The following is a 12,596-nucleotide window of genomic DNA, read 5'->3' as shown; positions in this document are numbered from 1 at the left end:
GTGTTGGTTTGTCTAGGGGTTGGTGTGCACTGGGGCTTCAGAGGGGACTTCAGAACCGAGTGCCTAAAGCTGCTTCAGGGCATTGGGAAGGCACTGAATTCCCACTGGAATGGATGGCCGTGGAGGCTCCCTGAGAAAAGAGCTGTTCCAGGGGCTGCGTCCATAGAGCAGGGGATCGTTCGGACTGGTTTGGAGTTAAAATTTGGTTTATTGTATTTGTATTGTGGGTTGAGTGAGAAAAGCAAACAGAAAGCAAATACCAGTAGTCATGAATAATAGGCTTTCACTGAAGGGACAAATGCTTTGGAATTTGTGGCCTCCATGGGGACAAACTGCATCTCAGTCACCCATCAGGGAGAGCCTCTGGGATGACAGGCTGAGAGCGTTGGGGTTGTTTAGCCTGGAGAAGAGAAGGCTCTGAGGAGATCTTATAGCGGCCTTCCAGTACCCGAAGAGGCTACAGGAAAGCTGGGGAGGGACTGTTCATAAAGGCTTGTGGTGATAGAATGAGAGGAAATGGGTATAAACTGGAGAGGGGCAGATTTAGATTAGACGTCAGGTAGAAATTCTTCACGATGAGAGTGGGGCTTGGAGCCCCTCATCCACTGGGAGGTGTCCCTGCCCATGGCAGGGGTGGAACTGGATGGGCTTTGAGGTCCCTTCCAACCCAAACTATTCCATGATTCAAGGTTTGCAGTGGCCACATCCCACAGCTGTCCTTGGAAACACTTAGGTTTTTGTGAACCTTAGTAATTCAAAACCAAATCCAGCCTTCAGACTGAGTTAAAAAGCAGCTTTAAAAAAAAAAAAAAGGGCACCAAAAGAGATTGTTACGATCAAAAAGCATTACTGATTCATCGTCACGTCCTTCGTTATCAAGAGTAAATACAGCTTCACCTGGTGTTGATAATATCCTGTGGAACCGCTTTCTGAGCCTCCTTACCTTTATGGGTGGTGTTTTTGCCTTAATAATCTCCTGGAATTTACAGTTTCCACGTACATTAAAATGCTATGGAATCATGGAACAGTTTGGACTGGAAGGATCTGTGAAGCCCGTCCTGTTCCAAGCCCTGCCGTGGGTTTTCTCTGGACAGGAAGAAAAAGCATGTCTGCTTTGTAGTTCAGTATTAAAAAATGCCCTCCTTTTCCCACATTTTGAGCTTATGCCAAGGCCACGACTGGGTGCTGCCCTAAAGGAAGGCAATTCCCCCCCTTTTCCCAGCACAGCGAAGGTCGGAGCCGGGGAAAAGCTCCTCCTCAAGCTCTACCAAAGGAGCTGTTTGCTCCCTCCTGGGCTGGGGGCAGCGGAGCCAAGGGCAGGGTCAAGCCTGGAGGTGGAGGTGGGGAAAAGCCTCCTGCTCGCCTGCTCTTAGGACAGGGATTTAGGGATGTAAAGAGTATTTTACACAGACCAAGATTTAACCTTTGCTCTAATCGTCAACTAGAGATGAGGTTTCTGTTTTTTCCAGACCTCCTTTGTTAAATCATTAAACAACATCTGGAGAGCAGAGGAAAAGAACGAGCCCCTTAATTTCGGTCTTTTCCCTTCGTGGCTCACTTGTTCTGCTGGGAACATCTTCAGCTTTGGTTGGAACGTGCTCTTCTCCTCCACCCTTTGGCCCGTGCCAGCCTGTAGTGTTTGGTCCTGATGAGTTTTGGCAGTTTTCACAATTTGTATTTGAATATAAATCACCTTATTTCCAGAAATGCTGATTTGCTCTTCTTCCCCATCCTTTTTATGGAGCCGTAGTGCTCACTCTCTCACTTGAGCTTATCTAAGCGTGCAGGTGGTGACCTGTCCTCTCTGCTGGGTCTGATGAAGCAGTGGTTGGGTTATGGTGGTGGTTTTGATGTAGGGCCTGGGTGTACAGACCAGGGAGGGAATGTCTGGAGTCAATGAAGCTTCCCGTGTACTCTTGGCCTGGAGCAAACATCAGCTAACGCGTGCTAGTTTAAGTCTTGGTGAAAGCTATTAAGATAACATGTTTCACCTCACATTTGCAGTGGTTGAGCAGCAGGCAGAGCATTATTGACACCCAGCTGACACATACTGATTCATTAAGCCTCTGCAACTTGATCGTGGATTTGCAGCCTCGGAGCCGTGTGGGAAAATACGTGTGCTTGAACTTGTTGGTATGCGGTGGTGGCTCAGCTTGTCACTGCTCCCAGAGCTGTGTGCCTGCAAGGAGCCAGAACTAACGCAGTCTCATTGCTCTGCCCTCTCATAGGTGGATCAAGTTTGAGGAGAAGGTTGAACAAGGCGGGGAGCGATGGAGCAAACCGCACGTGGCCACCTTGTCCCTCCACAGCCTGTTCGAGTTGAGGACGTGTATAGAGAAAGGCTCAATCATGCTGGATATGGAAGCTTCTTCTCTCCCACAGGTGGTGGGTGAGTAAAGCTGCCTCGGTTCTTGCCCTTGGCTCTTCTCTACGGATTTCTGTTAACCCTGATGATGGTTTCACTGTTGGTTTTATGAAGAAGATAAAGAGAATCACAGAATCCTAGAATCGTTAAGGTTGGAAAAGGCCTCTAAGCTCATCCAGTCCAACCGTCAGCCCAGCCCCACCGTGCCTGCTAAACCATGGCCCAAAGTGCCATGTCTGCATGCTTTTTGAACCCCTCCAGGGATGGGGACTCCACCACTGCCCTGGGCAGGAAAATAAAGAAATAATCCTCTAAGGAATAACAGGGGAAACTAGAAAGTACATGGAGAAGGATAATAGGTAAATTAAAAGAGTTGTTCTCAATTCAGGAAGAAGAGTAAAAGAATCGATGCGGGTGATAATTAATGCTTCCCTTGAACTGCTTTTTGGGGATGATGTAGCTTCATTTGGATCCTGAAGCAGAATCCTAAGTTACATCCTAAGATACCACCAAGTGTGTGCGAAAGGGATAGCATACACTGACTTGATTTATGTTCCTCATCAGTAATGGGATGTGTCAAAAGCCACCTCTCTCTTCTGGCCCAAGAGGTCAGACTGTGCTCTTGGGTGAGGCCCCAGGGGCACTGGAGGCAGGTGAGGCTCTGGGCTGGGGTGCTCCCCTCCACCAAAGGAGAGTGAAGAGCAGCCACAGGACCAGCTGGTGCTTCACTGCTGAATGGGGCAGCAGGATTTTTCCAGTCAAAGTAGTCATGACCTGGGATGACACTTAGTGACATTGCTGAGGGCTTTACCACATTCCCGATGACGCGTGAGGAGACGTTCAAAAGTAAATTGTAGAAGCGAGCCGTCCAGTGGAGATAGTTCAATCACAACGCTGAGGGCAGAGGTGTGGGAGAGCAAAATGAAATAACCTGCCTCAAAACTCAGTGCTTTGAATCAGTCTCAGGAACCAGGCTCCAAATTGTCCTGGCGTGGAATTACTGGGTGTTGCACTAGTTTGTAAGGCCTGGAATTACAAAAGCTGCCTCTGCCGTTACCTACAGAGTTTTGGGCTTGTCTTTGTAGGTGCTTATGGTGGCATTTGTCTTCCTTTATTTTCGTGTCTGTATATCCAAATGCACAGCTTAAAAAAACCAGCCCCAAAGCCTCTGAAGTTTTATTCTGCAGCTGAACATGCTCCAGAAGATAGCAGCTGATGTCAGTGGTCCCAACATTAGCCCTCAAACATTAAATATCTTTTTGAAGTCACTTGGAGATGTCCCTTCCAATATCCTTCTTCAACTCCCAAATTAAATCTAATTCCTGGGAGATTAAATTATGAATCGGTGGCTGCTGTTGCTGTAGCACCGTCACAGGTGGGGTAGTTTTGTTGGTTTAGACCCTTAATCCAATAGATTGGGCTGTCCTGGAAGCCTGCAGATTTGGTCTCCAGAATGATTTAATCACTGTCACTTGGTTGGGGTCTGGTAGTGAGGTGCAGGAAAGAAAAACACAAGGCTCTCTTGGCTGTTTTGTGTTGTATCGGGAACGTGGAAGGAAGAAGGTGGGGACAGACGTGTTGTTCTGAAGGAAGTATCCCAAACATCACTAACAAAAAATAGGAACAACAAAAGCTTCCAGGAAAATGGCACTTAACAGAAAGAAACCTTTTTACCCTATGCTGTGTATGCCCCTACCAACACTCACAGCATCGTCCTTCCCAGGTCAGGTGGAAGAGCTGGGCTTTTGTTCCCGGTGATCTGAAGAGGCTTTGATTCTTGTGTGGCTAGAGAGAACGACTTTCTGACTCACTGAGTTAGCAAATGTGATGCATGTTCTGCCTCCTCCTTCCCATAACTTTTATTATTAGCACAAATAAAAGTTACCGGTAGACAAATCAGAGCTGCCACTTCCCCTGGGGGACAGCGTGTTAAAACTGAAGTCATCAAGGGAACAACTTAATGTGAGACTTAATGCACAATAGAGTCTTAATAAATCTGCCTGCTTTTTTTTTCTCTCTCCTCTGGGACGGGGGAGCAGAGAGGAAAGAATTGATGGGAAGTGAGCAGTCCTTGCAGTGGGCTGGGAGCCTTTTATCTTGGTGATTCAGTTAAAGGCAAAGCCACATGAAACGTCGTGTGACAGTTGGAGCAAGTTCTGCCTTTTGTAGTCACCATCACTTCAGCTCTGAGAGTGAGCGATTTAATTAGTTCCTCGTCCCCAGGATTCCTTCCTGTCATTACGTTAGGTTTTACTGGAGGCCTGCGAGGTGAACTCAGGTCTTGTTGAGTCCGAGGGAAGTTTTTCCTTGTTTTTTTGGGGAGCACACTGGAACTTGCAATGTAGTTGTGGCTTCTTCACAAAACTACAGGGTCAGAGCAGACTCCCTCTCTGAACTAAGAACCATCCTGCCCTGGGTACAGTGGAACAGAGATGGGCTCGGTGGCAGTTTCGGTACAATAGGTACATGCTGATGGGGTTTGCTGGGTGGAAATGCTTGCATTCCGTTTGCAAAGAAAGGTCAAAAAGAGATTCCCATCAAAAATAAAAGAGCAAAACCTGGTGGTGGTTTTGAGATGGGAAGGAAAGCCTCCTCAGGGTGGGGTGTGAATGAATCGTGTCTCTCCCTTAATGTGGCTGGGATTTATGTTTTGTGATTAACCATCCTCTCCTCTCCCTCACCCCTTTCTCTGCCTGCGACAGAAATGGTCGTGGACAATCAGATCGAGACAGGGCTTTTGAAACCGGAACTGAAGGACAAGGTCACCTACACGCTGCTCAGGAAGCACCGGCACCAGACCAAGAAGTCCAACCTGCGCTCCCTGGCTGACATCGGAAAGACCGTCTCCAGTGCAAGTAGGATGTTTTCCAACCCCGATAATGGTAATGCAGAGGCTAACTGGCTATAGCCTTCCCTTGTAAAGCAACCCACCAAACTCGCCCGCCAGCAACTAACTGCGTTGCCCTGACAATGCTTTTCTAACCCATGATTAGCATAGTGAGACCCGTACTGATGACCCATCAGTGGTGGGCTCTGCAGGCTGCTTTGTCCGTGGCACATCGCTCTAACCATATCTTCACTGGACTGAGGGGGAGAGGAGAGGGAAGGTGACAGGCAGGAGGTACCGGGGAGGCAGAGAGGTGCTCTCGCAGCTGGTGGGTAGGAGATGAGGCAGGAGCGATGATAGGACGGAGAGATTTACAAAAAACTCCAACCATGCCTGAAACTAAAAGGCTGATCGTCTGAAATGTTTGGGCAGACACAAAGCTTCTGTACGTGTTTGATGACACTCCTATTCAAAAATTATTTGAACAGGAACCTCTAGCTTGCGTTTTATTGCCAAGCATTCATTGTCCAGTGTGGGTAAAGCTGATGTCCATCTTGCTTTGGTCATCCTAAAATGTGTTTCATGGTGTATGTTGTGACTACTTTTCTGTCTAAAAATGGTGTTGTAGATAGCATGGAGTTTGTGGCGGTGCCTGTAGCGTTTGCATGTGTAGATGCAGACAGCGAGAGAGGCCTTGGCACCCACTCTGCACTCCCCCATTCAGTGAGATTTGCGATCTCTTACGAGTGGGAATCACAAAGAGGAGCTTTAAACCTCTTGTTCTGTGTTGGAGTTCTGTAACTGCCTCCCGGTGCAGTCTAGGAATCTGACTAGAAGTTGGCATTTTAAAATACAGAGAAATGAAAGCAAGTGAAGAAATTATTTTTCCTTACTCCATCTAAGGCCTCGTAGCTTTCTGCATGCTGCTTCTAAAACTCAGCCTAACACTTTTCCCTAACCTCTTATCATACTTTATCAATACTTCCTACTTCTTATCATCTTTTCCTTTTGCAGCTGGCATGTATGTATGTGCATGTGAAAAGTAATTATTGTTCTTGATGGTGCCTCTTGTCATGTACGACTGCCTTGAAAATGCGGTGGTTAAGTGAATAACACCAAGGCCAATAACGTGAAAGAAGGGAATGTCCTGGATGTGCAGCTTTGTGTGGAGTACCCCTGCAGGAGTCCAGCGGAGCAGAGAGGGGCTGTGCCTTGCAGAGCCCTGTAAAGCTCTGGTGAAGGAGCTCAGCGGGGCTGGACAAGGTGGTTGGTGTGTGCTAGAGAGAGGGGACCCTCCTCTGGAGCACACTGCAGTGAGGGGAAGTGTTCTGGGTATCACCAGGCTTTGCGTTTGGCCTGCACGTTCCCCAAGCCTTGAGCCAGCCAGCTTGCTAACGGGGTGATGTACCCAGACTGGAGCGCCTGGGGAGAGCCAGAGACTGAAGGAGTGGTGGGCAGGAGCGTGAGCTAAACTGTGGCTCCTCAAGCTTCCCTGCCCGTTTGCCAGGTGTAACATTTGTAGGTGCCTCCGTGATTTGCCCTTAACTCAGCCAGGCCCTTCAGATCCCCGGAGGAAGCCTCAGTCATGTCAAGACTGGGTGCCCAGCAAGTAATTCCTGTTTGTTTGCAGTTGGGACTAAGAAACAATGTTCTTTCCAGCACATGCTCACGGGCTTTCTGTTGTGTCCTGCCCACTGTTTGTATGGAGGCCTCTGCTTTCTGTTAAAAGAAGGAAACAGCCGTGGCAGGTAAAATGCAGAAGGATTATTTGTAGTGCTGTCTGTAGGTATCAGTTACCACCTCCGTGACTCTTTCTGGACCTTTGAAAAGAAAAAATGGGGAGGTTTGCTTTGAGGAGAAGAACCTTGGACTCTGACCACACTGAATGGGAAGCAAAACAAAAGAGGGACATGTGTTTAGCGCACACCACTCAGGTGCTCAGTTGCCTTGTGTGTGGTGTAGGGGTTTCTTGGCTCCGGCCCTGTTCCTCCAGGTAGGCATTGCGTCACCGAGGGTTATGGGAACAGGGAGAGTTGTTTCCCAGCTGGCCTGTGGAGTGCCCGTGATTCCACAGTCTGACCTAACCTCACAGGCGAGCTGGTGGCTCCCGGCTGTTGGCGGTGCCGATGGGTTTGGGCAGCGATGGGTTTTGTCTTGTGTTCTGGTTGAGCAAGTAATCAAGCTTAGTGCTCTATTCTGAGTATCTGTCTCAGGGAATTCCTAAGGCCTGGAGATGTAAAGAATCCTTTAAGATTGACTTGTATGGTGTTTTTAATGAGTAGTGCCTCCTTGGGACATGATGGGAGTCTAACAGAAGAGGTTAAGATGGTCTCTGTTTACAGGGGGCATCCACCTTCCTCCTCTGATTTGCATCTGGTTTGACTGCACCATGTGCTTGTGACAGCCTCCTCCTTTTTCAGCAGCTGGTGGATGTGGAGTTCTTCCTTTTGGCACTTCAAGTCCTTCCTTAAGGGGCCTTCAAGGGTCTTACAGACCAATTAGCACTTGGGTTGGAAGGTAAATGATGCAGAGTGCACTGTTTAACTGTGCCTCAGCTGGTAGCCCTGTCTCTGCGCTGCACGGAGCTGGACATCCCGGGCTGGTGAAAAAGAAAATAATGTGTTTATCCTGGGAGGAGAATGCTGATGGGGGTCACTCATCTGTGTCCTCACTCCAGCTTATTTCTCATGGCCAAGGACACCCTTTATTTGGACCCTGAGTGACTTCATTTCTCATTCCTTTCTGTTTCTTGTTTGAAGGGGCTGTGCGGATCCCTGTCTCAGTTGGGCTCATTCCTTCCTGGCTCTTCCTAGCCCGCTGGCTGACCTTCAGCCACTGCTTTCGTGTTGTTTCACCTCCACATCCCCACCTGGGCTGCTGCTGTGTTGTGCGAATGTATAATGCATTATGTTCCATGACAGCTCAAGTGCTTTGAGACGTGAGGAGGCAGGGACGGCCACACAAAGGGAGATACTTGATGAAGAGCCGTTACTGTTATTTATTATTTACACTTTAATGAAAAAGTAACTTCAGGGTGGGCTTGATGGAGTTCTACCACGCTCCCTCGAACTCAATGAATGCTTCAGGAGGCAGAGTTGTCCTTTAGACAGATACAAATTTAATGAGGCTGACAGGAGCACAGCTGTCTCTCAGCACAGCAAATCAGAATAACGAAAGTGCCGGGCCCTCACAAACCTCCATGGGGTTTCCGTCCAGGTAGGTGTTTCCTTTCAGAGCCCACCTTTCGTTGCAGCACTGGTGAAGCTCTCATCCAATATTGATGGTGCTGCCAGGTCCGTGGGAAAGGCAGCTCCGCGGTGCAGCGTTCTTCATCTCCGCACAGCCGACAGACGGAGCAGGGTCTGTGGGGAGCAGCGCGGCTCTCTGCTCAGCTGACATTCACTGCCACCACTGAACAGGGAACTTAGTGTCTCCAGGTCACCCATAACACGCTGAGATGGGAGTTACAGGACACGGTTATTCTGTGTTCATTAGGGCTGTTGATGAAGTGGTCTCTGCTGAAGCGGAACCAGACCTCGCTGTGGATTATGTGTAAAAATATAATGCAGCTTACTGGTTCTTACTGGGCAATCACAAGGGATTCAGAACCTGTGATTTTGGTAGGTACCTAATTGTATGAAATTAGTTTCAGAAACGTCTGTTTAGGAAACAATTCAGCTTAATGCCATTAGCATGGATTCTGCCCATGATTTGCCTTCTTGTTTTTTTCAGGGCAATTAGGCTTAAAACCCAAATTAAACAATGAGCAGTTTCACGTTTTTTTGTTAGATCTGAAATCTGGAAATAACCACCTGGGCGATGATTTTTGAAGATATTGAGGTGCCTGTGCCTCACTTATTTCAGAGCACTTTAGACCCCTAAGAACTTAGTTGTTTAAGTTTTCTGCACCTCTCAGCCTCATGAGAAGTTCTAGTAAACTCCTGTTCTGGTGGTGTATTTGATCATAAATACAACTTCTGAAAGTGTCTGAAGGTGTTCTTTATGGATAAAGCAGGAGAAAAGGTGAATGAGCAGAAGCTGCTAAGACTTGAGGTGTGAAAAGGAGCGTAGTTTCACTCTGTTGCGTATTGGGGATCTCTGTATAAAGCAGCCCCATCCATGGCCAACACGAACCTCACCAGGGATGCCCTGGTGGCTCTGTGGTCCCTCTTAGCAGAGTCATCCGCCACCCCTTTCTTGTATTTCACCGCTCTTTTTGAAGAGCAGACTCAGTAGTCATCAGACTGGCCGAAATACAATGCCGCTGAGGGCAGAGGTGTGCGCTGAGTGCCTGTTGCTCATCACCACGTCTCAGGGATCGATGTGGGGATCGTACTTGTTGGAGGATGTTTTTGCAGAAGCCCTTTTTCTCTTGGGAAAGAAATTGGGCAAAAGATGTTGACTTCTTGCTTGCCGGCGATGGCAGAGGATAAATCAAAGCGCTCCTTTGCTGTCCATCCAGCAGGAAAGAGATGGTTATCAAAAAGCTGAGCTGACTGAGCTGTACCAAGCCATTACTCACAGTTACCTTACAAAGACACCACCCTTCTCCTTCCTTTTGTTGGTAGAGGGCTGAGCTGTATCAAGTGTCCCAACAAGGACATTTGAATTTTACATTTTGATTGAGCTCCTGCCAGGGGGGTTTGATGGGGGTTTTATGCATCTTGTTTTGTTGACTGGCTTTCTAAGAGTTCTTGGTGTCCTTCCCTGGCCCAGGGTGCAGCATTTGCCACAAAGCCCTGCGCTAAATGCCGTGTCTGCTTGCCCAGGTGGCACACCTTGAGGCTGTACCGCTGTTTAAAACGAGAGCGGTGCTCACTGCTCCTCGTGCAGCTGCCTGAGGACTCTAATCCCTGTTTACCAGGGCTTCAGTGCTGGCATTCACTGCCTGTTTTTGACACATAAAGCTCCCTGCCAGCATTTTGTGTCATTTCACACCCGCGAGAGGCTTTGGTTGAAGAAAAGTGGTTGCAGCGGACTCAAACCAAGCTGGCAGAGGTGGCAGAAAGCTGTGATGTGTCTAAGTGTGTTTAACCACCGTAAATAGTGGCACGCTACCCACCGCTATGCCGATGGCATCTGGGCTGCCCAGACACCTCAGGAGCTCGGTTTATTTACGCTGTGCTGACAGCGTGGTTTGGAAAGAGTGCAGTTGGAACAACCCTTAGGCTGTCTGCACGGCAGTGGCTGATGCGGAGGAAGGGTGGCGAGCAACAGCTGGAAACTTTCCCCTCTGAAATGTTTATTTTATTTATGAATTTTTAATGTATTTCTTGTTCTCTGAAGTGTTTTTTGTACAAATTGAACCCTCGGTCCCTTTAGAGCATTTAGTGGTGGTGCCAGCTGAAAAACAACGGTGCGGGAGAAGAAAAGGGTCAGTCAGAAAAGACTTGTTTTCAAGGGACGCTTGAAAAACCCCACCAATGTTCTTAGTTGTTCCCATGATTTGAAGCATTGCAGGATAAGGTACACATTCCCAAACTGGAATTGGTGCAGGCGTATGGTCGGGGTGCTCAAAGTTGGCTCCTGCAGGGACGTGACCTGGTCTGTTTTCAGAAGCACTGTGTGTCTCCACTACCACACCACAGCTTGGGACGGCGCAGCCGGGCTCAGTTGCTTGAAACCTGCTTCTAAGACACCTGAATTTTAGACACTGGGGCTGGAAAGCTGAGTCCAGACGCTGAGAGGTGGAGCTACAGAGGAGGTGATGTGCTCCAAATGAGTGGGCTTTGGTCACCCAGCTGTGCCGAAATTTGCCCTTGCGTGTATCCACAGACGCTCCAACATTCTCTCTCCTCAGCCTTGCTTGTGCCTTTTCTTTCTTGCATTTTTTATTTCTTTGACTTTTCAACTTTGCTTTCTTCCTCCTCTTTGCTGCTGCCACTGTCTCCTGCTTGCACCGCACAAGCACGCAGCCCGCTCGAGAGCTCCGTGCCCTGCCTCGCCACCCGCACGTTGGATGATGAAATCCAGGTGCAGCGCAGCCCCAGCATGGGATGGCTCAGTAAGTCCGGGCAGGGGGGCAGAGGGGTGGGCGGGATCGGGGAGAGGAGAGGAAGAAGAGGGGTGACGCGCCCCAGATGCTCTCGTAATGCTTGCTGCTGCATTAACAGTGGGAAGGGTGGGTTCTCTGTGGAGTGGCTGCTGCTCTGGCTGCCCGTGGTACCCCCAACTATCCTCACTGTTCCCACTTGCTGCTGTATTTCACTCTGTTTTGCTCTTTCCTTCATCTTGGATGGTACAGGTATGTTTTCCCTCTGAAACCCCGTTTCCTTCATCTGTTGAAGTATCTTTTGGGTGTTAAAAGGGCTTCATGAGTTTTGCCACCAGTGCAATATTAAAAATAAAGTGAGTTTAAGTCTTTTAATTTCTATAGAAAGCCCATCCAGTCCCACCCCTGCCATGGGCAGGGACATCTCCCACTGGATCAGGATGGCCTGGCCTTGAACCCCTCCAGGGGTGGCCGGCCATGTCTTCTCTGGACAGCCTGGGCCAGGGCCTCACCAGAGGATGTTTCTTCCTAAGATCTCCTTTCAATCTCCCTTCTTTCAGCTTAAGATGCTCCAGGGACTGAGATTTCCTCCTGTCACTGCAGTCTCCTAATGGCTGAGTCTTCTGCAGGGAGTCACTCTTAGGGGCAGGCTTGTCATATGTACGTTAAAAACTAAGCGTAGGACATGTCTTCTCCTGGCTGTGGGTCTTCAAAGGTGACTCAGGGAACCTGAGTCTAAAGGGCTTTAGGCTGTACAGATTTGGACCACAGCATCCACAAAGCTAAATGGCTTTTGAGCCAACGTTGCTCATGTTGCATCTCGCATTTCTAGCAGCATTTTTCTGTTAGTGACTGTGTTTGGCAGTCAAGATAAATTCAGGGATTTGGAGAAAACTTGTGCATGCAGGCTGGGACACTGTCAAGTTCCTTAGGTCAGCAAAGCTGGTAGAAGGTGGTGCTTGTGGTTTCCAGTCTGCGTTCTGAAGGTCGTCAGAGTCAGTACTGAGTGAGACTAGTCTGAACTTGAGGACCTTGCAAGGCATCTTCAAAGGTTGATGCACACAGACACCAAACTTGAGAGGAGAACAGTCATCTTGCACACTCAAGAGGATTTGGGCTGTCAGCATTAAGTGGAACATTTCCTGCAGGGAGATGGAGATAGAAATCACCTTACCCTGAGAGCTCAGTGTAAGTTGGGATTGCAAGACGCTTTCTGCCTCTGAAGTACAAAGAGTACCTTGTAAAGTTTTGGTGCTCAGATCTCTCAAGGCTGGTCCGTGACAGCAAAAGGGGGTGAATCAGGTCTGTGTGTTGTGCCAAGAAGTCGGAGCTGTGGCTCACGTGCTCACAGCTCTTTGTGAGGAGAGCTCTGAGAAATGAGTGCAGGCTGGCTTTCCTCTCGGGCGTAGGTC

General features: G+C 48.7%; 1 protein-coding gene across 10 annotated transcripts in view; it reads left to right on the top strand.

Moving 5' to 3' along the window:
- SLC4A4 (solute carrier family 4 member 4) overlaps window positions 1-12,596 on the top strand; it is a 189,894-nt gene that overhangs the window by 118,891 nt on the left and 58,407 nt on the right. For 4 of the 10 annotated variants that reach the window (XM_069855013.1, XM_069855009.1, XM_069855011.1 and 1 more), the window contains 3 exons: window positions 2,229-2,389; window positions 5,068-5,247; window positions 11,101-11,196. In XM_069855013.1, the coding sequence (XP_069711114.1) occupies window positions 2,229-2,389; window positions 5,068-5,247; window positions 11,101-11,196 (437 nt within the window). The remainder of the gene's footprint in view (window positions 1-2,228; window positions 2,390-5,067; window positions 5,248-11,100; window positions 11,197-12,596) is intronic. The other 6 variants (XM_069855014.1, XM_069855016.1, XM_069855018.1 and 3 more) reach the window with 3 other exon arrangements.

This window comes from Phaenicophaeus curvirostris, chromosome 4 (assembly GCF_032191515.1).
Source record: "Phaenicophaeus curvirostris isolate KB17595 chromosome 4, BPBGC_Pcur_1.0, whole genome shotgun sequence".
In the NCBI taxonomy this organism is placed as follows: Eukaryota; Metazoa; Chordata; class Aves; order Cuculiformes; family Cuculidae; genus Phaenicophaeus; species Phaenicophaeus curvirostris.
Note: the sequence above shows the minus strand (reverse complement) of the source record. Positions and strands in the feature narration are given on the sequence as shown.